The 23,586-nt window shown below is 46.6% G+C and overlaps 1 protein-coding gene across 1 annotated transcript in view; it reads right to left on the reverse strand.

The window, feature by feature from the left end:
• Positions 1–23,586, reverse strand: part of tex2l (testis expressed 2, like) — a 100,449-nt gene that overhangs the window by 33,372 nt on the left and 43,491 nt on the right. Inside the window, exons 3-5 of the mRNA XM_080206074.1 lie at positions 12,290–12,490; positions 8,763–9,102; positions 4,429–4,667 (exon numbers count right to left, since the gene is read on the reverse strand). Of these exons, the coding sequence (XP_080062200.1) occupies positions 4,429–4,667; positions 8,763–9,102; positions 12,290–12,490 (780 nt within the window). The remainder of the gene's footprint in view (positions 1–4,428; positions 4,668–8,762; positions 9,103–12,289; positions 12,491–23,586) is intronic.

Raw genomic sequence — 23,586 nt, forward strand, 5'->3', positions numbered from 1 at the left:
CAGTGTACCTGAATAGGCGCCAGAATGTGGCAACTAGGGGATTTTCACAGTAACTTCATTGCAGAGTTCATGTAAACCTACTTGTGACTAGTAAATAAACTTTAACTTTTAATTTTAACCAAACCTGACATTGACAGATTCCTGTTAACCGAAGGCATTCAGGGATAAGGAGGTAGCCTTTCAAGGAACGGACAGGCTAATTCTGTTCCTATCTTCCCACATTCCTCAGTGTGTGCTGTATTAAGAGGTCCATCTCAATAAAGAACTATGCGAGCAGCATCGTAGATTCCTAACCCAAATTTGCCTCAAGCTAAGTGTGTTTCTGATTACTGGTTTACTGTAATTAATTCACTTGAGCTTACTTTACAGTGCTTTATTTCCTAGTGGTTGCTAGGCAATAACTCAAAAACCTAGCAACCTGCATCAGTCCTAGAAAAAAAGGAGTAACAATATCATAATTAGCTCTGGTACCTCCAATATTTAAGTGTCTCCTGTTTAAAGGGTCCAATGTTAAATAGCTTTAGTCCTGGTGTTTGAGCTCAATTTTATGCTTTGTGATAAGAAGGTTCAGGGTTTGATCCCATGCCAGGCAGGTGTAGTCATTGGAGGCTGGAACTCCATCTCTGAATCCTGGGTTGACAGCAATAGGACACTGAGTTCAAGTGGCTTCCTCTTGTATACATGATGTGGAGATGCCGGCGTTGGACTGGGGTAAGCACAGTGAGAAGTCTCACAACATTGGCTCACCTGATGAAGGAGCAGCGCTCCAAAAGCTCGTGCTACCAAATAAACCTGTTGGACTTTAACCTGGTGTTGAAAGAATCTTTACTGTCTCATTGTATAGATGAAGGTAACCCATAATATCTCCCTGACCCTCCGAGCATAGCGATGGACAAATCATTGACCTGCCTAAAGATACTGAAAGGCCATGGCAGCAGCATTCATATTGGTCAGGTTACCAGGCCTTCCACAACTTTATATATCATAGAATCCCTACAGTGCAGAAGGAGGCCATTCAGTCCATCGAGTCTGCACTGACTCTCTGACAAGGAAGAGGTTAATAACTTGAATGAATAAACAGGGACAAACCTTCCCAAAGCAGTGCACAATGTCACTTACACATATTTTAAACATATCCTAGGGCTATAAGGCAGGGCATATCCTAGGGTTATGAGGCAGGGAATTATAGGCCGGTTAGTTTAATGTCTGTTGTAGGTAAAATGTTAGAATCCGTCAACAAGGAGGAAATAGCGAGGCATCTTGAGGGGAATTGCTTGATAGAGCAGACGCAGCACGGTTTCGTTAAGGGGAAGTCGTGTCTGACAAATTTACTGGAGTTCTATGAGGATGCGTCTGGGGCAGTGGATAGAGGAGAGCCGGTGGATGTGGTCTTCCTTGATTTTCAGAAGGCGTTTGACAAGGTACCTCACAAGAGGTTATTGCAGAAGGTAAGGGGGCATGGATTTGGGGGTAGGGTGTTAGCGTGGATAGGGGATTGGTCGTCAAATAGGAGGCAGAGAGTGGGGGTCAATGGGTGCTATTCGGATTGGCGGATGGTGACTAGTGGAGTGCCTCAGGGGTCGGTGCTGGGGACTCAGCTATTTACCATTTATATAGATGATCTGGAGGAGGGAACCGAATGTATGGTGTCAAAATTTGCTGATGACACCAAGATTGGTGGAACGGCAAATTGCGCGGAGGGTGTGGAGAGTCTGCAGAAGGATCTAGATAGGCTGGGCGAATGGGCCAGGAAATGGCAAATGGAATTTAATGTTGGCAAGTGCGAGGTGGTCCACTTTGGTAGGAATAATGGTAGGAAGGACTATTACTTACGGGGCGAAAAACTGCAGCAGGCGACGGTGCAGAGGGACCTCGGGGTCCTTGTGCATGAGTCGCAAAAACCCAGCTTGCAGGTGCAGCAGGTGGTCAGGAAGGCAAATGGGATGCTGGCCTTCATAGCGAGGGGGATTGAATATAAAAGTAGGGAGGTCTTGCTGCGGCTGTATAGGGCATTGGTGAGGCCGCAGCTGGAGTACTGTGTGCAGTTTTGGGCGCTGTACTTACGCAAGGATATTTTGGCCTTGGAGGGAGTGCAGAGGAGGTTTACTAGGCTGATGCCGGAGTTGAGGGGGTTGAGCTATGAGGAGAGGCTGAATAAACTAGGCTTGTACTCGTTAGAGTTTAGAAGAATGAGGGGAGATCTCATTGAGACGTATAAGATGATGAATGGGATGGATAGGATAGAGGTGGAGAGATTCTTCCCGCTCAGAAAGGACAGTAGGACTAGGGGGCACAGCCTCAAGATAAAGGGGGGGTGGTTTAGAATGGAGTTGAGGAGGAACTTCTTCACTCAAAGGGTGGTGAATCTCTGGAATTCTCTGCCCGTTGAAGTGGTGGAGGCTGCCTCGCTAAATATTTTTAAGACGCGGGTTGATGGGTTTTTGATAAGAGAGGGGATTAAGGGTTATGGGGAGAGGGCGGGAAAGTGGAACTGAGCCACGACAGATCAGCCATGATCTTATTGAATGGCGGGGCAGGCTCGAAGGGCTAGATGGCCTACTCCTGCTCCTATTTCTTATGTTCTTATGTTAGTTTACAATAAAATGAAGGCTAAATCAGCAATGTTAAAAAAAAGTCCTGGGATGGAATTCTCCCAGAAAGTTTCAAAGTGTCGAATTCGCAGGAAAACTGAAGTAATTCACGTTGGTTTTTTTCAGTGGGAGTTCAGAGGAGAATCTCCTACACTCTGCAACTGCGGAGGCCACCAGTGTGTATATCACTAAATTTCAGTGAGCTGGGTCCATTCCCACTGTCGAGGTAACATAGCACTGAGCGAACAATTGTGTATGTCGATCTGTCAGTGCCTGAGATCGGTGCATGTGCAGTAACCCTGCACTGATGGCCTCTCGATCGCTGGCCAGTCCCGCCACCCTACAGCCTGATCGATGGCCCCCCACCCCGACCGTTCCTGGGCCCGGCCCTGACCCCGCCCAGCCCACCCCAATCTCCAGCGACTCCATCCCCTCCCGACAATAACATCCTCCACAGTCCTGCCCCACCCCCCAACCTGCAGTGACAACTCCCCCCTCCCCCAGCAGGCTGACTGCCCCCTGGCTGATACCCCCCCACCCCACAACCCGTCCCGATTGCTGGCCTCCCTCCTTTCCCCATCCATTGTTATGCAGAGTGGCAGCGGGACCTCTCACCCCCACCAAGCATTCCTACGCCCACCGCCCCATCAGGCCCTGCCCCCTAGTCTCCACCCCATATGCCCCACCCCTTTGGCACTGCCCTATGCTTGATGGGCATTGACACTTTGTCTCTTGGGCAGTGCCGGGGGCCCTGGCTGGCACTGCTCAGCTGCCACTGCCCAGGAGGCACCAGCCCACCCCTTCCCCCATCACTGCCTGACCCTCTGGGGGGACCCGATTAACTCCCCTTCACTTCAGCAGGGTCAGGTCGCTAGTTTCCCCAAAACTGAGGAGCGATACTAAACCCTGCTGGGGTGAAACACTCTGGCAAAGGGGGAGAGGCTAGCGCGCTTGCAGGCTTCTGTCCTGGACCTGCTAATCATATTTAAATTAGATTCAAATGAGGATTTAAATACTTACCCTGCCTCCCCTCTGATTTCCAGTGTGGGGTAGATGCTGCCAGAAATCCGGCGCTGGGAGATGCTATCGCAGCATCACATGCGCAAATCCTGTGCAGCGCCCACCACGAGATTCTCCCAGCTCACCGTGCTACAAAATCAGCACAGCATCATGGGAAAATCACCCCACGCCGTGTTTGTGGACAACAAAATGTATATGTGAATGTGGGTGAGGGGAATATGCTTTAGAAGGTTTTAAATAATCACTGCAAACAATTGTTTGAACTTCCCTAAGATAGAAGTGAGTGACATTTCTAACCAACATTTCAACTTGCTTTGTCCATCATGGACTTCATAGATTCCCCACAGTGGAGAGGAGGCCATTGAGCCTGCAACGACAACAATCCCCATTTGGGCCATATCCCTGTAATCCCACATCTTTACCCTGCTAATCCCCTAACACTAAGGGACAATTTAGCATAGCCAATCAACCTAACCCTTTGGACTGTGGGAGGAAACCAGAGCACCCCGGAGGAAACCCACGCAGACACGGAGAGAATGTGCAAACTCCACCCAGTCACCCAAGGCCAGAATTGAACCTGGGTCCCTGGCGCTGTGAGGCAGCAGTGCTAACCACTATGTCACCGTGCTGCCTTTGACAATAATCTGGTAGCAAAGGCCATTATGGCACTAACTGATTGGCACAGCGGTGAGATTAAAGGGCGCTTTGCATTTCCTCTTGGTCTACCGTGCTCAGTGGGCCAGAGGTGCCCACGTCACTGAGATGCTGACCGCTTAGCTTCACAAGCTCTGGGATCCAGCAGCTTCAGGTCCCTTACCTGGTTCTTGGTGGGGCTGCTGCTGGTGCTATGCTCAGGGCTCTGCAATGGGCTGGAGCTGTCGGTGATGGTCAACTTTGACATGTAGGTGCTGTAATCCAGCTGAATCTTTTGCCTGATGTTCCCAGCCAAGTCCTTGGTTTTGAAAAGGGAAGGGAGATCTTCTGTGCTGTCTCTGCTGCTGTTATCGCTGTGAACTAATCTCCCCAATGGGCTGGAGCCGAGATTCTGAGTGAGATCTAGAGAATAAATTGAAATATTTCAGTGAGCAAAGAAAAGCCTTCCCAAATTGCAGCCTAGTGATGTCAGTTTCATTTTGGATGTAAACTACCTCTCCTGATATTCATTATAAGCTAGTGGCATATGGTATTGTCACTGGACTAGTAATCCAGAGAGCCAGGGTAATGCTCTGGGGACCCAGGTTCAAATCCCACCACGGCAGGTGGTAAGATTTGAATTCAATAAAAATCTAGAATTAAAAGTCTACTAATAACCATGAAACCATTGTCAATTGTAGTAAAAACCCAACTAATTCACTACTGTCCTTTTGGGAAGGAAATCATAGAAACCTACAGTGCAGAAGGAGGCCATTCAGCCCATCAAATCTGCACTGAAAACAATCCTGCCCAGGCCCTATCCCCGTAATCCCACATATTTAGCTCACTAATCCCTCCAACCGACATATCCCAGAACATTAAGAGGCAATTTAACACGGCCAGTGCACCCTACCTGCACATCGTTGGACTGTGGGGGAAAACTGAAGCACCCAGAGGAAACCCATGCAGACATGGGGAGAACATGCAAAATCCTGTGACCCAAGCCTGGAATCAAACCCAGGTCCCTGGCGCTGCGAGGCAGCAGTGCTATCCACTGTGCCACCAAGCCACCCTTATCTGCCATCCTTACCTGGCCATGACTGTGACTCCAGACCCACAGCAATGTGGTTGACTCTTAAATGTCCTCAAGGATGGGCAGTAAATGCTGGCCCAGCCTCCAACAGCCACATCTCACAAAAAAAAGGAACATTGTTTAAAGTTAAAATTGCTTGCTGATTGTGCATCAGGAGGGCACAAAAGGAAGATCTCCCCTGGATATACTGACTGTTTATAACCTTATACTCTACTCATGATGAATAAAATACTTGGAGCTAATTGTCAACCAAGCAAAAATATAATTGTGCAAGGTATTGGAAATATTCTTCTTCTCCAATTCATTCATTCTTACCAAATTCCACAAATTCCTGATTCTGTTCCTTCCTTGAGTTTCTTAGTGTTTGTCTCTAAGCGTCTGGAACCAGTTTGTACACATTAAATACAGCAGTCATCACTGTCTGCAGATAGTTAGAATCATAGAATCCTACAATGTAGAAGGAGGCCATTTGGCCCATCGAGTTTGCACTGACCACAATCTCACTCACACTCTAACCCCATAACTCCATTCATTTGCCCTAGCTAGTCCCCTTTGACACTGAGGGAGAATTTAGCATGGCCAATCCATCCAACCCGCACATCTTTGGACTATGGGAGGAAACCTGTGCACCGTACAGACACAGGGAAAACATGTAGACTCCGCAAAGACAGGCAACCAAGCTGGAATCAAACACAGGGCTCTGGTGCTGTGAGGCAGTAGTACTGTGTCACCGTGCTCCCACAATGTCATCAGAAGAAGTTGAATAAATCTCCAAAGCTACCCAAACACTTTGCAATAAAATCGTCCAAATTTCTTGCAGCCATTGTAACTTTGGAGGAATTAATGTCAATTGAGACAAAATACACTTCAACTCCTTACTCACTGAATTTAGACACTAGCTAAATAGTCCTTGCCAATGCAAAATCTGGCATTCAACCTGACCCATTGTCAAAATAACGTGATACTTCCCGTTCCTGTACCACACAATTCAAATTTTCTACCTTCCCTCTCTCTTGACAATTCAAAGATTCCTGGTTATTTTTTCATTCTTTGACATTCTAATTCAAGGTTTTGCATTTTTCCTTCATTTTCAAGTTCAATTCTTAGCTTTTCTCCATCCCTTTCCAATTCAGATTGCTTCATTTGTCACTGAATCCTGGCCAACTTGACTTGTGTTTTATCTGGATGACTTTTATCGTTCCTCCATGTTCCAACATTGAGCCGGTACCTCACCTATCTCAGTCTCCTTCGCTCCCATTACAAATTCTATTTCTAATTTTGCCTTCAAGTTAAACTTTGCTAATAGTTCCAAGGCGTCCAAAGACATGTTCTCTTTATCAAGGAGTGCTTAAGCAATGACAAAGCCACTTTAACCTTTCAACAAATACAGCAAACTTCACTGTGAGATCTTGTTTGTTTAAACTCTGTCCAAACCCAGTGTGCTTGTCTTAGCGTGTGGATTGGAAATCCTGCAAGAGTCCCAATTCATTATGACCCCTGTAAAAATTGATAACATTTAAAAATAAACTTGAATCATCAGTTAACCACCGAAGGAATGACATTGAATCATTGATTGGTTACAGCACGGAAGGCAATCATTTAACCTCAGGAGTCCATTCTGGCTCTCTGCACCAGCAATGCAGCTTGTCCCACTCACCCATTTCCCTAATTTAAAGGAGTTTGTTAGAGAACAGTACGGTACAGCACAGGAACAGGCCCTTTGGCCAACCTCGCCTGTGCTGGCACAGATGCCTCTCTAATATTTTCTCGCCTCCACATGGTCCATATCCCTCTATTCTCTGCCTATTTGGTGTTTCTGCCTGGTTAATAAATAAAGTTAATAAACTTTTGCTGTAACAAATGACTATTGAGTAAACCCAGTTTTTGTAGACGACTTATTCATCAAATACAGAAAGGAACATTCCCCTTTTATACTTGTCACACATTTCACAGAATTAGCTTCCTTATAACAAACAATCCGCAATTGCTCCCTGATTCCAGCGGGTTCATAATTCCCTCTTATTTTGCTGAGTATTAGCTTCAAGTGACTGCCTCTCAATGATTCCCTTGGTTTTTGGGGAATTTTCTAAATCCAATACCAGCAGTAAAACCTCATCCGATGATTCTTACCTTTTGGCCGCAGCAGGACACATGTCTTCAATTACAGACTATCTCCCTTCTGCACCCAGCAAAGACAAACAGACTCTTTCCTCTGCTGACCACCTAAACTGCTATCTGTCTTGTACTATTCATTGATTTGTAGGGAAGCCTGTAACCTGATCTCAAAAATGGTTTGCTCTTCACTCTTCCTCACGGGAACATGAAACACATTAGCCTTGATTTCAGGTTGAAATACTGATTCGATATACTTGACCTGCCCCACCACTTCCCCCCACCCCCCACCAACCCCCATCCCTCCCAACTTGCTTTCATCTTAGAAGTAAAATGGACAATTTGCAGCACAATTGTTTACAGCATAACCTAATACTTTCAACACTTTCTTGGGACTTTGAGAGGCTCAAGGTGAATTCAGAGACTGTTGCCATTGTCACCAAGCATGAACACCTCACGCTATCTCAGGTTTCCTTTGAGCTTTAACTGCCCCAGGGTTGATGTCAAGCAGACTTCATAACAGATCACATGGCCTCCTCCTTTTTTTGAAATAATTCATGGATCATGGGCATCACTGGCTGGCCAGCATTTATTCCCCATTCCCAGCGCCCGAGGGCAGTTGTGAGTCAACTGCATTGCTGTGGCTCTGGAGTCACATGTAGAGCAGACCAGGTAAGGACGGCAGATTTCCTTCCCTAAAAGACGTTAGTGAACCAGATGCGTTTTCCAACAATCGGCAATGGTTTCGTGATCATCAGTAGACTCCAGATATTCTTTATTGAATTCAAATTCCACCATCTGCCGTGGCGGGATTCGAACCCGGGTCCCCAGAACATTAGCTGAGTTTCTGGATTAATAGTCTGGTGATAATACCCACTAGGCCATCGCCTTCCCAGTTTGCCTTAAATTAAACATATGGGGGGGAGTTTTCCCATCCCGCCCGCCATGGGAGTCATAGTGGGTGGGGTGGACCATGCAAAGGTCTGTTGACCTTGGGTGGGATTTTCCGGTTTTGGAAATGGCTGGAAAATCCTACCCCCAGTTTCAATCTTCTAAACCTCATAATTGCAACAGGTCAGACAGATCTTTATGGATGAGATGAGCGTCAAATTATGGGGCGTGATATTTACGTTGGAGCAACAAATACATTGTACTTTATCCTAATCATAATCCTAGTTAAATTCAAATGTACGTAGTAGTCCCTCCAAGGAAAATGTATCTTCACTAAGTTGCAACACCTGGATGCTCATTCTTACTCCCGGTTTGGCCCAGTCTGTCAGTGCTCAGATCAGCATCAATATAATTCCTATTACCAGGTTTCCCACCATCCCTGCTGGGGCTCTGCCTCTCCTCCGACTGCATCCTGGAAGCCAGCAGGAAGTAGCGAAACCATTCTTCTTTTTCCCTTCCTGTTCTTCCAAAAAGAAAGAGTGTGTTTTCCCCGCCATCTGTGGGATGTCTCAGAAGGACGTCTGGTGTCGGTGCAAGTCTCTCTGGCCTCTCTCTCTGCTCCTCAGTGTCTGTCTCCACCTTCAGCTCTCTATCTCCAGAGCATCTGAATTTGCAGTGCTCAGCCTCTCTGAGGAAAATACAGATGGGATACTTCTTATTCCACATTCTTTTCTTTGCCAAGCCTGGCGGGACAAGAAAAACCTACAGAAAAAAAAGATGGGATGATTTAAAAACTCAAAAGATCATTTCGTTCATCAAACACATTCTTTCCATAATCTGCTCAACCCTCTGCTCAAATCGCTCCATTTCTTGAAGGAACATTACTCTCCACCTTCAAGTTAAATCAAACAAAACTTCAGAATCATGCCAATTGATTCTAGGGCAGCATGGTGACACAATGGTTAGCACTGGTGCCTCACAGCTCCAGAGACCCGGGTTCGATTCCTGACTTGGGTGACCGTCTACGCAGAGTTTGCACGTTCTCCCCGTGTCTGCGTGGGTTTCCCCTGGGTGCTCTGTCTGAAAGATGTGCAGATTAAGCACATTGGTGATGGTAAATTGCTACTTAGTAGGGGACTAGTTAGGGTAAATGCATGGGGTTATGAGGATAAAATGTGGGTGGGATTGTGGTTGGTGCAGGCTCGATGGACCGAATGGTCTCCTCCTGCACTGTAGGATTCTATGCTTCCTATTGGCTATCAATGTTCTTCTGGAGCATACATTCAGCCAACACTTTGTTACAGCCATTGACCTACATTGCACTAGCTCCTTTCACTAGGAGTGGGAGTGAGCAGGATACATCGATTACGCACTGTGTGAGTAAAGGACTCTGTTCTCGCTTTCCTTGAGTTAGAACAAAGAATAACACCCATGTTCACCTGCTCCATGTTGCTTTTACATCATGTTTAGTGTTGTGCTAGTGTGTCTTTTTTTTATTCATTCATGTGGGCATCGCTGGCTAAGCCAGCACTTATTGCTGGCCTTCAGAAGGTGGTGGTGAGCTGCCTTCTTGAAATGCTGCCATTCATGTTGTGCAGGCACACCCACAGTGCTGTTAGGGAAGGAGGGAGTTCCAGGCTTTCGACCCAGCAACAGTGAAAGAACGGCAATTTATTTCCAATTAAGTCAGAATGGTTTGGAGGGACATGGGCAGCTGGTGATTTTCCCCTGCGTCTAACACGATAGTCAAGGGTCAGGCAGGAGCTTCCGTCAGAGGAGCCTTGGTGAGTTGCTGCGGTGCGCGGTACACACTGCTGTCACTGTGCGTTGGTGGTGGAGGGAGTGTGTGTTCAAAGTGATGGATGGGGTGCCAGTTAAAGTGGGCTACTTTGTCCTGGATGGTGTTAAGCTTCACGAGTGTTGTTGGAGCTGCACCCATCCAGCTTGTCCAACACAGTTCACACATAGCCAGTGGCAGCACCAAACTAAACTGATCACGTTCTCCCAGGAAGCTATTTTGACAGGGAGGGGGCAGGACACAAACCCCTGCATTTGAATGGTTGGAAGGTTGGGACGATTTGATGCACTAGGCACTGAAGAGGCCAGTGTGACCCCCCAACATCTCGGAGACAGATGCAGAACGGTTTGTTCTTCCAAATTAAACAGTGCAGGGCTGTAATCGCTGGGCTTACAGCCAAGGGGAAAGAGTTGGCTGCAGCTGGGAGTGGAATCTGCAGAACTCCAAGGATCCCATGGCAATGCCAAGGTAACATCACCAGATCAGCAAAGCTAAAATTGTCATCAGATGAATGACAGGAGAGTGAACTGAATAATAGAGAAACATGGAACTGTACACGATATTCCAGCTGAGGCCTAACCAGTGTCTTGCATACGTTCAGGATAACCACCTTGTTCTTGTACTCCATGCTGATATTATTAGAGCCCAGGCTACTATATACTTTATTAACTCCTCTCTCTACCTGTCCTGCCACTTTCAATGATCTACACAGATATATCCAGATCTCACTGATCTGACACCCCCTGAAGAATTTTACCTCTTATTTTCAATTGCTTCTCCATGTTCTTCCCATCAAAATACATCACTTCACACATTTCCACATTGAATTTCATCTGCCACCTATCTGCCCACTCCACCAACTTGTCTATGTCCCTTTGAAGTTTTATGCTGCTCACAGTTGACAATGCTGCACACCAAGGTCTAGACCATTAAAATATATCAGTGTTGAATCCTATTGGATCTTGGCTGACAGCAGTAGAGTGGGCAGTCCACCATCACCCCATGCCGGAGTGTCAGTGGATATTCCCTGGAACAATCCATTCCAATTCTCTTCCCACACCTTGTGGTGCCCTAAGCAGACTTTCCACCTGTCTCCATGGACAGTAATTCCCAGAACAAGTCACTAGTCTATCGCCAGGGGCTTATAGCTTGAGGGACACCACTCCACAGCAAGCTGACCAAGATCTCTCCCGCTTTTACCGCCATTGGCGTGTTTGGAAGGATTTGCAGATGGAAACTCAACCTGTTTGACCGTGTTACGAACGCACTTTCCTTGGTCATCAAGTCCTGAGGTGGGAGTCGAACCCAGAGCTCAGAGGTAAGGTTGCTACCCACTGTACCACAAGACCTTCCCGAGCACATTACCTCAGTCATATCCTTTGGGATTTCACATGTTACATCACACTAACCATGTCATGTGCTTTGCCATTTGTAATACACACGGGGGCATTGAAATCTTCCATCTTATAACCTTGCCTCGTTATTATTATCCATTCGGTGAATCCTATGCGCTCAGGGCTGCAGGAGCTGGCGACAAATTAATACAAAGAATTCCACCAGACATCTCATGTTGGTCAATGTCAGACCATTAGGGGGGAAGGCACTAACGTCCAATATTTCGCACAATATGAAGAGGAGATGAAGGCAAAAACTTAGCAACACATTTAGCCTGGCAGCTAGTACGGGAGATTTGCCAGTTTGTGAGGAATTTTTCTTATTTGATGGTTCTATCTATTCTCCGCCAATTTCCTCATAAGCCATCCACCAAGTTGCTGATTTGGACAGGAGGCTGCCCAAGGCCACCCAGACTAGCTATTACTTCATGGCATCATTCAGATGAAGGCCGAAGAGGAAAGACTCTGCAGCACCCTCTGCTTCTGGGAGTACTAATGGCCACAAACTCCACTCCATTACCCACTCTTCAGCAACCCAGTGTCACTTTCCTGAGGGGGTCCAGAGAATGTTAGATGTGGAACTGACACACATTGAGACACAAAATACACTAAGAGTGGACTTGGAGCCCCCTGTTGTTGGGTGAATGTACAGAAAAATATTTGATATACACCAGGCTTTGCAGAATATTAAAGCTCTCATTCTGATGGGAGGAGATCCAGGAAAGCTCAGAATTTTCCAGAGAACATTCCCACCCACCTTGCTGGCAGCTAGGTCACAGGATCGATGGCTGATGAATGCCATGTCATGTTTGCCTTCGTCGAAGGTTGCACGCCTGGAGATGTTGGTCCGAGGGTATGAGAGTTTCAGCGCAGTACCCTCCAGCGTCACATAGACCGAAAAGGTCAGCGATGGGTGGTAGGTCTCTGGATCATAGTTATAGATTTCATTCATCCAACCCTGTAACATGGAAGAGTGAAAGACAGGAAAACATAAAACCAGGCTTGTCCAATATTGTAGCAGACAAAACCCATACAATAGTCTGAAATCTGTAAGAAGTCCATTCCTATGCTGAACAAATTGGTTTCTGAGACAGATGAAGCACTGCAATTCTCCCTAGGTGTATCGGTGGCACAGTGGTTACCAGGATCTGGGTTCAATTCTGGGCTTGGATCATTGTCTTCACGGAGTCTGCACGTTCTCCCCATGTCTGCATGGGTTTCCTCCCACAGTCCGAAAGATGTGCTGGTTAGGTGCATTGGCCATGCTAAATTCTCCCTCAGTGTACCCGAACAGGCACAGGAGTGTGGCGACTAGGGGATTTTCCTAGTAATCTAATTGCTGTGTTAATGTAAGCCTACTTTTTATTTTTTATTTATTTGTGGGATGTGGGCGTCGCTGGCCGGCCAGCATTTATTGCCGATCCCTAATTATCCTTGAAGTGAATGGCTTGCTGAACCATTTCAGCGAGCAGCTCAGAGTCAACCACATTGCTGTAGCCCTTGGTTCACATGTAGGCCAGACCAGGGTAAGGACAGCAAGTTTCCTTCCCTAAAGGACATTAGTGAACCAGATGGGTTTTTCCTACAATCGACAACGGTTTCATGGTCATCAGTAGATTCTTAATTCCAGATGTGCTTTACTGATTTCAAATTCCACAAGTTGCTGTGGCAGGATTCGAACCCAGGTCTCCAGAACATTAGCTGAGTTTCTGGGTTAATAGTTTAGTGATAATACCACGAGGCCATCGCCTCCCCTTGTGACATTAATAAATAAAGCCTATAGACATAATCAAATCAACCCCAATGTGAGAAATCATGCTGATACATTTTGTCTGTAAGACGCATTTTGTTCCGATTGAAGGTTCATGTGCAGTTTCTTGGATCTATTTGAGTAAAACATACTGTGGCATGAATTTATCCTGACAGAAGTCTATAAGATTGACATTATTTGTGTCAGAGCATTGTCGGTATGTTTAAGGATGAGAATGTTTTATAAATGGCATGATCACAAATACAGGCAAGAAGAATTCAATGCTGCAATATTTCAATCTGATTCTTGCTAAGATGTTAATAAGAAAACTGCACAGGCGATGGAAGTGACAACTTTTAATTTCTGCTTCTCTGAATTCACTGAGAACTTGTTTGTATTTAAATATAATGGGATTGTGGAAACGTCCCACTTTAAGGGGATGATCCTGAGGGCTACATGATTAGATTGGACCCTATGGAGAGCCCACTCAAAAGGCTGAGCCAATCAGGAACAAGGGTGCACATCCTGGGTTGGTGAGGAACCACATCTGGAACCAGGGAGGAGTGGAGAGTTGAAGTGTATTGTAGTTCTGTCAGACCTTATATGAGTTGTGGTTTCAGGTTATTGAATACACTACATGGGCGACGAGGAAAAACTTTGGTAGTTGTCAGGTGACCTCATTTGGCAGCTAGAGGGGGAAGAGAGTAAGTGTTGGAGCTTCAAAAAGACAGGTTTACATGCTACAAAAATGCCTTTAATTGGAAAGATTGAGTCATTTGACCCAGAAGTGGAAAATTGTGGGGGTCATACGTCGAAAGGGTGCATAATTTCTTTATAGCTAATGGGATTGCAGTCGTAAAACAAAAGGTGATTCTATTCACAGTCTGTGGCACACAAACTTACAGCCAAATGAAGAGTCTAACACTACCTGATGATCCAGACACACTTTTGACCAGATTGTCAAAATGATCAAAATTTATTTGAACCCCTGACCGAGAACTGTCAAGCTGAGGTATAAATTTCATTCAGCAGCCCGGGAGCTTGGGGAAATTGTCTCTGGCTTCATGGCCAGATTGAGAGGGTTAGCAGAGAATTGCCCAGCTTTAGGGGAGATGTTAAGAGATCTTTTGGTCTGTGGGATAAACAGCCTTGCAATGCAGTTACTTGTTCAGAATAAAACCTCTTTAGAGAAAGCTGTGGAGTTGGCCCAGGCTTTGTACAAAGCAACGGGTTCATTCACGAGAGTGAATTTCAGCCATCCACCATCCCACTGGGGAGATGTTTAACTCGCGGCATTGCGGTTTGTGTTCCTCCTGGGTGGGGGAAGGAAGGCAGGACGATGGCATGGCTGCTCCAGTTGTATAAAACGGGAGGAGGCAAAATGTCCTTGGTCTTTATGGCACGGTTCCGTCACAATTCCAATTCGAATCCAGCAGTAGAACCGGTTTAGATCGGGAATCAGATTAGCGGCTCTCAGTTTTAAAATGGAGATTCCTGTGACCTCCCCCCACACGTTCAGGCACTGAGAGAAAAACGGTCAGTTATTGCTGTGGGGCAGCAAAAGCCATGGACTAGTCATTTTGCTTCCTGAATTCTTCCAGGACAGAGGACAGCTCTTCCCTCTTGGAACTGAGGCTGACACCTGACTGGGCCTAGGCACCAGGGTGGCAGTTCTCAGCCTCTTTGGCCTGGTCTGGTGCTGGACTCTGTACTCTCACAGTCACACACCCATTAGGATTCCTCACCTTTGACCCCACGTTCTGTTGAAGCAGCGGAGAATGGCACCGTGGTTAGCATTGCTGCCTCACAGCACCAGGGACCCGGGTTCAGTTCCATTTTGCCCACTGTCTGTGTGGAGTCTGCATGTTCTGCCCGTGTCTGTGCAGGTTTCTTCCGGGGTGCTCCGGTTTCCTCCCGCCTTCCAAAGATGTGTGGGTTAGGTGGATTGGCCGTGTTAAATTGTTCCTCAGTGTCAGGGAGACTAGCAATGTAAATACACGGGGTTACAGGGATAGGGAGTGAATGGGATTGTTATCATTTCAGAATTGGTGGGCCAAATGGTCTCCTTCTGCATTGTAGGGATTCTATGATTCTAATTGTGTTCTGCTTTCATGTTGCCTGCGCAGGCAGCCTTTCCACTCGGAATCTGCTGAATCCAATGTCTTGAGATTAAGATCATGCTGCAGAACGGAGTGCTATTAAAGATCTGCTTCAGACTCCGCAGTCCATTCATTAACTTCACTATTCTCAGGACAGCGTCTGGCACTGCGGAATGAACTATTACAGCTGGAACAATCCAGGAGCTAAGAAAGGTTGAAGTGGGCACTGTTTGATGATTGGAAAATCTCACAGTTCAATCTTTTGTTTACCAACTTGAAACACTTTGGTTTTACTCATTAAAAAGTACATTAAATTGTTCAGAAAATAGTGCAGGTTAGCCCACACATTCTTCAACAAATAGGATGGGCAGAACTGTAAATGTTACAACCCTGTTCAAAGGGAGGATGGGAAGTGAAACCCAGCAACTACAGAGCAGTCAGTTTAAACATTGAGGAACCTTTCAGGAATGGGAATCAAGAACAAGGCACAACACAGGAGTGTGATGGAATACTCCCCATTTCCCTGGATGGGTGCAGCTCCAACAACACACAAGAAGCTCAATACCATCCAGGGTAAAGCAGCCCACTTGATTGGCACCCCATCTACAAATATTGACTTCCTCCCTCAGTAGCAGCAGTGTGTACTGTCTACAAGACGCACTGCAGCAATTCACCAAAGATCCTGAGGCAGCACCTTCCAAACCCACAACCACTTCCATCTAGAGGGACAAGAGCAGCAGATACAGGGGAACACCACCACCTGCAAGTTCCCCTCCAAGCCACTCACCATCCTGAATTGGAAATATATTGGCGTTTCTTCGCAGCCGATGGGTTAAAATCCTGGAATTCTCTTCCCTAACGGCATTGTGAGTCAACAACAGCACATGGACTGCAGCAATTCAAGAAGGCAGCTCATCACCACCTTCTCAAGGGCAATTAGGGATGGGCAATAAATGCTGTCATAGTCAGCAAAGCCCATGTCCCAAGATTGAATGAAAAAATTCATTTTGATTAGCGTGGATTCATTACTGAAAGCCAGCAATGTTTTGTCAAAGGCACATTGTGTTTAGCCAACTTGATTACACTTTTTCTGCTGAGGTAACAGAGAGGGTTGACAAGGGCAATATGGTTGATGTGGTATATAGGGATTTCCAGAAGACATTTGATAAAGTGCCATATAACAGGCTTGTCAGCAAAGTAAAAATCCATGGAATAAAAGGGATAGTGGCAGCATGGATATGAAGCTGGCTGAGTGACAGGGAACACAGGAATAGAAGCGACTTGTTTTCTTTTAGACTGGAAGAAGATACACAGCGGGGTTTCCCCAGGGATAGGTACTAAAATCACTGCTTTTCTTCATAGATATTTGTCACTTAGACTTGGTTACAATTTCAAAATTTGAAGATGAGATAATACCTGCAGGTATTAGCAACTGAGGAGGACAGCAAAAGACCTCAAAATCACAGAGCCAGGCTGGTGGAATAGACAGACACACGGCAGGTGTAATTTGAAATCTGAAATGATACATTTTGGTAGGAAGATCAAGAAGAGACAATAGAAAGGAAAGGGCAGTTTGAAAGGGAGTGAGGAGCAGAGGGACCTGGGAATATTTTAGTACGCATGAGGTCACCTTCAGCTAGGCTGGAAAATCCCACCGATGGAAAGGGCTGGAAAATCCTGCCAAAGATTCGCCATCTCCAAACATGAGATTGGTGGGAGGCTTTAACATGAAGATAAGGAAGGGAGGTAATACATGGCTGATGTGAAATATTCTGGGTGAATGAAATGTTATAGAAGGAGATCTTAAAAAAGAAATTCTAAGTGTCGAATAAGCATGAAAATGGCAGAGAATTGTGCCATTTTTGGATGAGCTCCCAAATGCAATTGTATTTAAAAAAGGGAAAGTGTGAGTCTTGCCAGTAGGGGGAGTGGACGGAGACTCTTCACACTGAGAAGCCTACTGCTGAGCTGTATGGGTGCTAATGTGCATGTGCCTTGATCTCTCAGTGCACTGTGTCAAGAGTACACTGGGAGATCTCTCAGTCTCCCGCTCTCCTGGATGTTGCATCTTCCCCATCCACACTCCTGATCATCAACCCCCCTCCCTGGACATCTCCCCCTGAATTGGACCACCCCCCTCCCCGGATATTTCCCCCTGAACTGGACCACACCCCCCCTCGGACATTGCTCCCCAACCCCATCGCCCCCTCCAGGCATCACCCCTTGAATTAGACCATCCCCTCCGCTGGACATTGCCTCGCAATCGCCCCTTCCAGACATTGCCCCCTCCCTGATCGCTGGGCCTAATCACTGCCCTGCTTGCGTCGCTCCCCCCTAATTGCAGGGCCCGATGCCCCCTCCCAGCTGATCACTGGCCCCAATCCCACTCCCTCCCCACACCGCCCCTGTTGATCACTGGCACTGCCACACCAACTGACCAGCATGACAAGCTGGCAAGATCGTCCCCAAAGTGGGGGGGGCGCACTGTAAAGAAGGAGACTACACTTGGTAGTGTAAAGAAATATGGTTAATTATATTTTGGTGAGAACACACAGCAGAGCAGAATGTATTGATTGCAGAGTGCTGAGAGGTACACATTATGGCTTTGACTGGTTCAGGGCATGTGTTGGAGATAGAAACATGGAAATAAGAACTCTCCCAAATAGCCGGTAGATTGTCCCCACGAGGACTCCAGTGTGTTTGAATAAGTCTCACAGAGACGGTTTCAAACAGAGAGTGGAACTAATTTGGGAAAGAATACCATCTGTTGGACAAACTGTACTGAACGAAGTGGGTGCCCAAAGGTCGAGACTTGCAAAAATCCCTGGAGGACAGCCAAATGTCTGGGGCTGATAGAATAGTGATGAGCAAAGCAGATGGACCATCACGGACTGGATTACAAAACTCTCCGCAAGAAAGTAAAAACTGAGACAAAACACATAGGCAGCAAAGATGCAGGGGGTAAAGGGCAGTCTAAAGAAACACACAAGGTTGGCACAGCTCTGTCATAGTTGGCATTGCAAAGGGGCAGGTGGAATATGGAATATGATCCATTGAGTTTGGTCAGTGAAAGGTACGGTGGCAACAATACCTCGTCCAGCTGTATGGGTCAGGATGGAATGTAGTAAGTACACAGATATAGCTGGAGAGGGGAAAGAGCGAGAGGTGATTAGCACAGTGTTTCGTATTGCTGCCTCACAGCACCATTCTGGCCTTGGGTGGGCTCAATTCTGGCCTTGGGTGGGTCACTGTCTGTGTGGAGTTTGCACATTCTCCCCATGTCTGCGTGGGTTTTCTCCAGGTGCTCCGGTTTCCTCCCACAGTCCAAAGATGTACAGGTTAGGTTGATTGGCCGTGCTAAAACCTGCCCTTAGTGTCCTGAGATGCGTAGGTTAGAGGGATTAGTGGGTAAATATGTAGGGATATGGGAGTAGGGCCTGGGTGGGATTGTGCTCGGTGTGGACTCGATGGGCTGAATGGCCTCTTTCTGTACTGAAGGATTTCTACGATTTCTTCTATGATCTTTCAGGGCACAGAATTCCAGAGATTCACTACCCTCTGCAACAAGGTATTTCTACACAGCTCAGTTTTAAATGATCAGCTCTTTATCTTGTAGCTGTGTGCCTTGTTCGAGACTCCCCCACTAGTGAAACAAGCTTGCAAAGTCATATCAGTGGCTTTAGTGACAATGATGGAAACGCCTTCAACTCTGCCTGGTGTAGATCTGTCCTTTTCAATTCAAATATCACGTTCTAGAATCCCTACAGGAGAAGGCCATTTGGCCCATTGAGTCTGCAATGATAACAATCCCACCTATCCTCGTAACCCACATATCTACCCCTCTAGTCCCTCTAACCTACACATCCCACATCATTAAGGGAGAACTTAGCATGGCCATTCAATCTAACCTGCACATCTTTGGACTAAACCGGAGCACACGGAGGAAACCCAATCAGATATGGAGAGAACGTGCAAATTCCACACAGACAGTGACCCAAGCTGGGAATCGAACCCAGGTCCCTGGAGCTGTGAGGCAGCAGTGCTAACCACACATTGTCTTGAGAGAATAGGTGAAGGTTAACTCTGCCAGGTTAGCAGGCTAAAGGTCTCTCTCCACCAATCATGTAGCTTGGGACTGGAGTGGAGTGAAGTTCAGACCAAGCAGAGGTGACAGACTGACTTCCCTGAAGGATGTCAATGAACATATGTGACCAAATGCTCACAAAAACTATCGGTGGGTTACTACCCCGTTGCCCTTAAATGTCGAAATCATCAGCTGTTCTTGCCCCAAGACCAAAAGAATCCTGTCTGAGGACAATGGGCATTTGCTTGGTCCTGTCCCACTCGCTGTGATTTTCGTGGTGGGTGGGACGAGAAATTCCACCCATTGAGTACTAAAATGGGCCAAAGTTTAGGTGCTACATGGCCATTTAATAAGCAAATATAGGGTGTGAGGGGCAAGCACAGACTTTCGACAGGAAAGACACCATCTTGGTAAAAGGAATTTGTGCGCATAAACCTGACCTGTGTTGGCAGCATCCAGAACAGGCAGATTGTGACATTATTAAGTGTGTACGACCAACTTGATGCCAATGCTGCCATTTCCAAACTGCTCAAGTGTCTTATTTTAACCTTACACAGTCCTTCCCTGGTCTGGCCTACATGTGACTCCAGACCCCGCAATATGGTTGGCTGTTCACAGCCCTCTGAAATGGCCTAGCAAGCCACTCAGTTCAAGGGCAATTAGGAATGAGCAATAAATGCTGGCCCAGCCAGTGATGCTCTCACTCCCATGAAAGAATAAAGAGACAGCACTGGCTCTTTGATCTCTTCTGTCAATTGCACAATGCTTACTTACAACAGATAAAGAGGTTTCAAATGCTTACAATTTTGGCCCTGGATATTTTAAAGGGTTGGGGTGATTGACATTATTATTGAGCTGTCGTGAAAGAATTTTTTTTAAAGAAAGTGGAAAGTTACTGGTTTCTAGGGCAGAGCTAGATAGATTCTTGATTCACACGGTGGTGAAAGGTTATCAGAAATCGGCAGGTATATGGGGTGACTAGAGCAGCAATGATCTTACTGAATGGCAGAGCAGAGTCAAGGGGCTGCTCCTAAATTGTATGTCTGATCATAATGAATGACTTTTTTTTAAAGCTTTTTTTACACATCCTATTGTCACTATAGGGTTCATTGTTTCTATATGGTGAGTAATGGGTGAATGGGTTGGAAGTATCATACCTTTGCATGGGGCATGAGGACCACAGGGAATGGGTGGGGGAATACAGAGAATAGGTGAGGTACGAGGCAATGTGATGTACAAGGGATTGAACACTTTCTTATCTTGAACATAACTGGGATTAAGCCCTGCTTTACTGAAGCATTTTTAGCCTATCGCCACACCTAGTCGCCATTGTGGCTACCTCCGAACTATCGCCTGTGTTGGCATGCCTGACCGCAGCCTACACCCACCTCCCACAGTGAATATCTCATCCTTGTGGGCACTTCCTCCCAAGGAGGCCAGGCCAGGAATTTTCCCAAGCCTTGCTCCCTGTCTTGAGGATGCAAATCTAGCCCGAACACTTTGCCTCACTCAGGAGAGTGAAAATGGACATTATTAATAATTTTAACTGTTCAGCCTCATTTATAACCACACAAACAGACTTGTAAGAAACCCCAGAGTTGGGAAAACTCCAACTGTTGATATTCCACACCGCAGGATTTAGTGGGCGGCACGGTAGCACAGCGGTTAGCACTGCTGCTTCACAGCTCCAGGGTCCTGGGTTCGATTCCCGGCTCGGCTCACTGTCTGTGTGGAGTTTGCACATTCTCCTCGTGTCTGCATGGGTTTCCTCCCACAGTCCAAAGATGTGTAGGTTAGGTTGATTGGCCGTGCTAAGAAATTGCCCCTTAGTGTTCAGGGTAGCAGCGGTTCGAGGGATTAGTAGGTACAGTATGTAGGGATATGGGGGTAAGGCCTGGGAGGGATTGTGTTCAGCGCAGACTCAATGGGTGAAAGAGCCTCTTTCTGCACTGTAGGGTTCTATGATTCTATGACTCTTCATTTTCGTTTGAACATGAGTTGAGACACCATCTATTTGCTTTCCATCCTCTCCTTCTAACTCCAGCTCCTCAGTGCAGCACTCCTCAGGTGTATTCAGGTTTGCTCTGCTTCCCAGCTCCTGGCTGCAGTTCTGTCCATCTCTCTCTCTCTCTTTCCATGAGGTTTTTCAGATGCATGGATGCTGTCACTCAGAATGACCTACATCTCAATTCCCCTTCCTGGCTCTTCATCCACCTCTGTGGGCTTCTAGTTGTCTTCGGCTCCTGTTACACTGCCACTGTCCTTGCCTTGTCCTGGTTGTTCTCTCTTTCTCTCTTTCTCCATAGCCCTGTCCCTCACCTTGTCAAATGCAACTTGCTGCGGCAAGAGACTCACAGGAGTACCCTGTTTGGAAGTCTCCCCCAGCATTGCCACCTGCTGCTGGAGTCCTCCTACACCATGTGAAGCATAGCCACATGTCGATGAGTTTCTAAAACCAAACCCTGAAAATACTGGGGTCAGTGACTGCTCCTCATGACGCAGATGACTGACCGGTTAACCTTGGTTGGACTGTCAGAAAGGATAACTTATTTTTTGACGTGAGCCATCCTTAAACACAACCTCCAAGGGACACTTCTTTCAAGAGGATTTACAATCTGTGTCACTCCTGTTACTCAGGAATCTCACTCCTCGTGTTTCTTCATTGTTGACACCCTGGGCACTGACAGTGGCGTGGTTCACTGGAGGCTGTGTGGCCCCCCTGGATGAATAGCAGCACATTTACGCCTGGGTTCATTTACTTCACCCGGACTTGGTGCTGATAAACCTCACCCTGACTGTGTCAGAGTTACAATGGAATGATGCACTGAGGGGGAAGGGTGGAATCCAAGACCACAATTTCCAGTAACCAGATCCCATCGCACGTCGTTTAAAACTACGCAAATAGTAAGCTCAGTATGTCGAAAGAGAGCAGATATTTGAGACACAGGATTCCCCAGGTCTCTCGGTGTGTGGGTTTTCCTATGCGGGGAGCTGAACTTGACTCTTGCTCACAGTGGAGTGTAAAGAGGACACTACAGCTACTCACCCTGGCTAATAGAGTGATTGGTATCATTACGTAGATTGTCTTGTATCTCTGGGTTCAATCCATGAAACTGCATTAGTCAGTACTTACCAGTGCCTTGGTAAGCATCTGTGTCCCACCTTAAGGCATTCATGACTGCAGTGAATTAACTAAACTTAACTGACAGGGAAAGCAATCTTGTTTTGCTCCTAATGTACCTACAGTGTAAACCAAAGGCAGGCTTGCAAAGAGGGTTCAAGGCACAGAATCGTAAACTGGACTTGGGTTATCATGTTGCATATAAATAACTGCCAGCGTTTAGTATGTGGGTAACCTCACTGATCACAGATACTTAGAATCCCTACAGTGCAGAAAGAGGCCATTTGGCCCATCAAGTCTGCACTGACTCAGAGCAGCCCACCCAGGCTCTCCTCCCATCCCCATAACCCCACGCATTTACCATGGCTAATATACCTAACCTACATATTTGGACACAGAGCAGTTTAGCATGGCCAGTCCGCCTAACCTGCACACTTTTGGACACTAAGGGGCAGTTTAGCATGGCCAGTCCGCCTAACCTGCACACTTTTGGACACTAAGGGGCAGTTCAGCATGGCCAGTCCACCTAACCTGCACACTTTTGGACACTAAGGGGCAGTTTAGCATGGCCAGTCCTCCTAACCCGCACACCTTTGCAGTGTGGGAGGAAAGCAGAGCACCCGGAGGAAAGCCACACAGACACGTGTGCAAACTCCACACAGACAGTGACCCAAGGCCAGAATCGAACCTGAATCCCTGGCACTGTGAGGCAGCAGTGCCACTGTGCCACTCCTTAGGACCCTATAATTGCGTAACTGATTAAATCTTCGCTGGAAGAGTTAATATAGCCTGCTCAGCAAAAGATGATCAAAGTTTAAAGCATTAAGAATTAAAATGTAGTATGACAAGCAACAAGGACTTACAACAGGATACATTAAACTCCTGACAACATTTTCAACGTTTGGCAGTTTAGGTCTGTGTCTGGTTGTGGGCTGCGGATGCATCGAGTTTAACTCTGGCTGCCTGACAGGTAATTGGGGCATTAAGATGCCCAAGGCTA

This window comes from Carcharhinus amblyrhynchos, chromosome 18, assembly GCF_965287045.1.
Source record: "Carcharhinus amblyrhynchos chromosome 18, sCarAmb.v2.hapA, whole genome shotgun sequence".
NCBI lineage: Eukaryota > Metazoa > Chordata > Chondrichthyes > Carcharhiniformes > Carcharhinidae > Carcharhinus > Carcharhinus amblyrhynchos.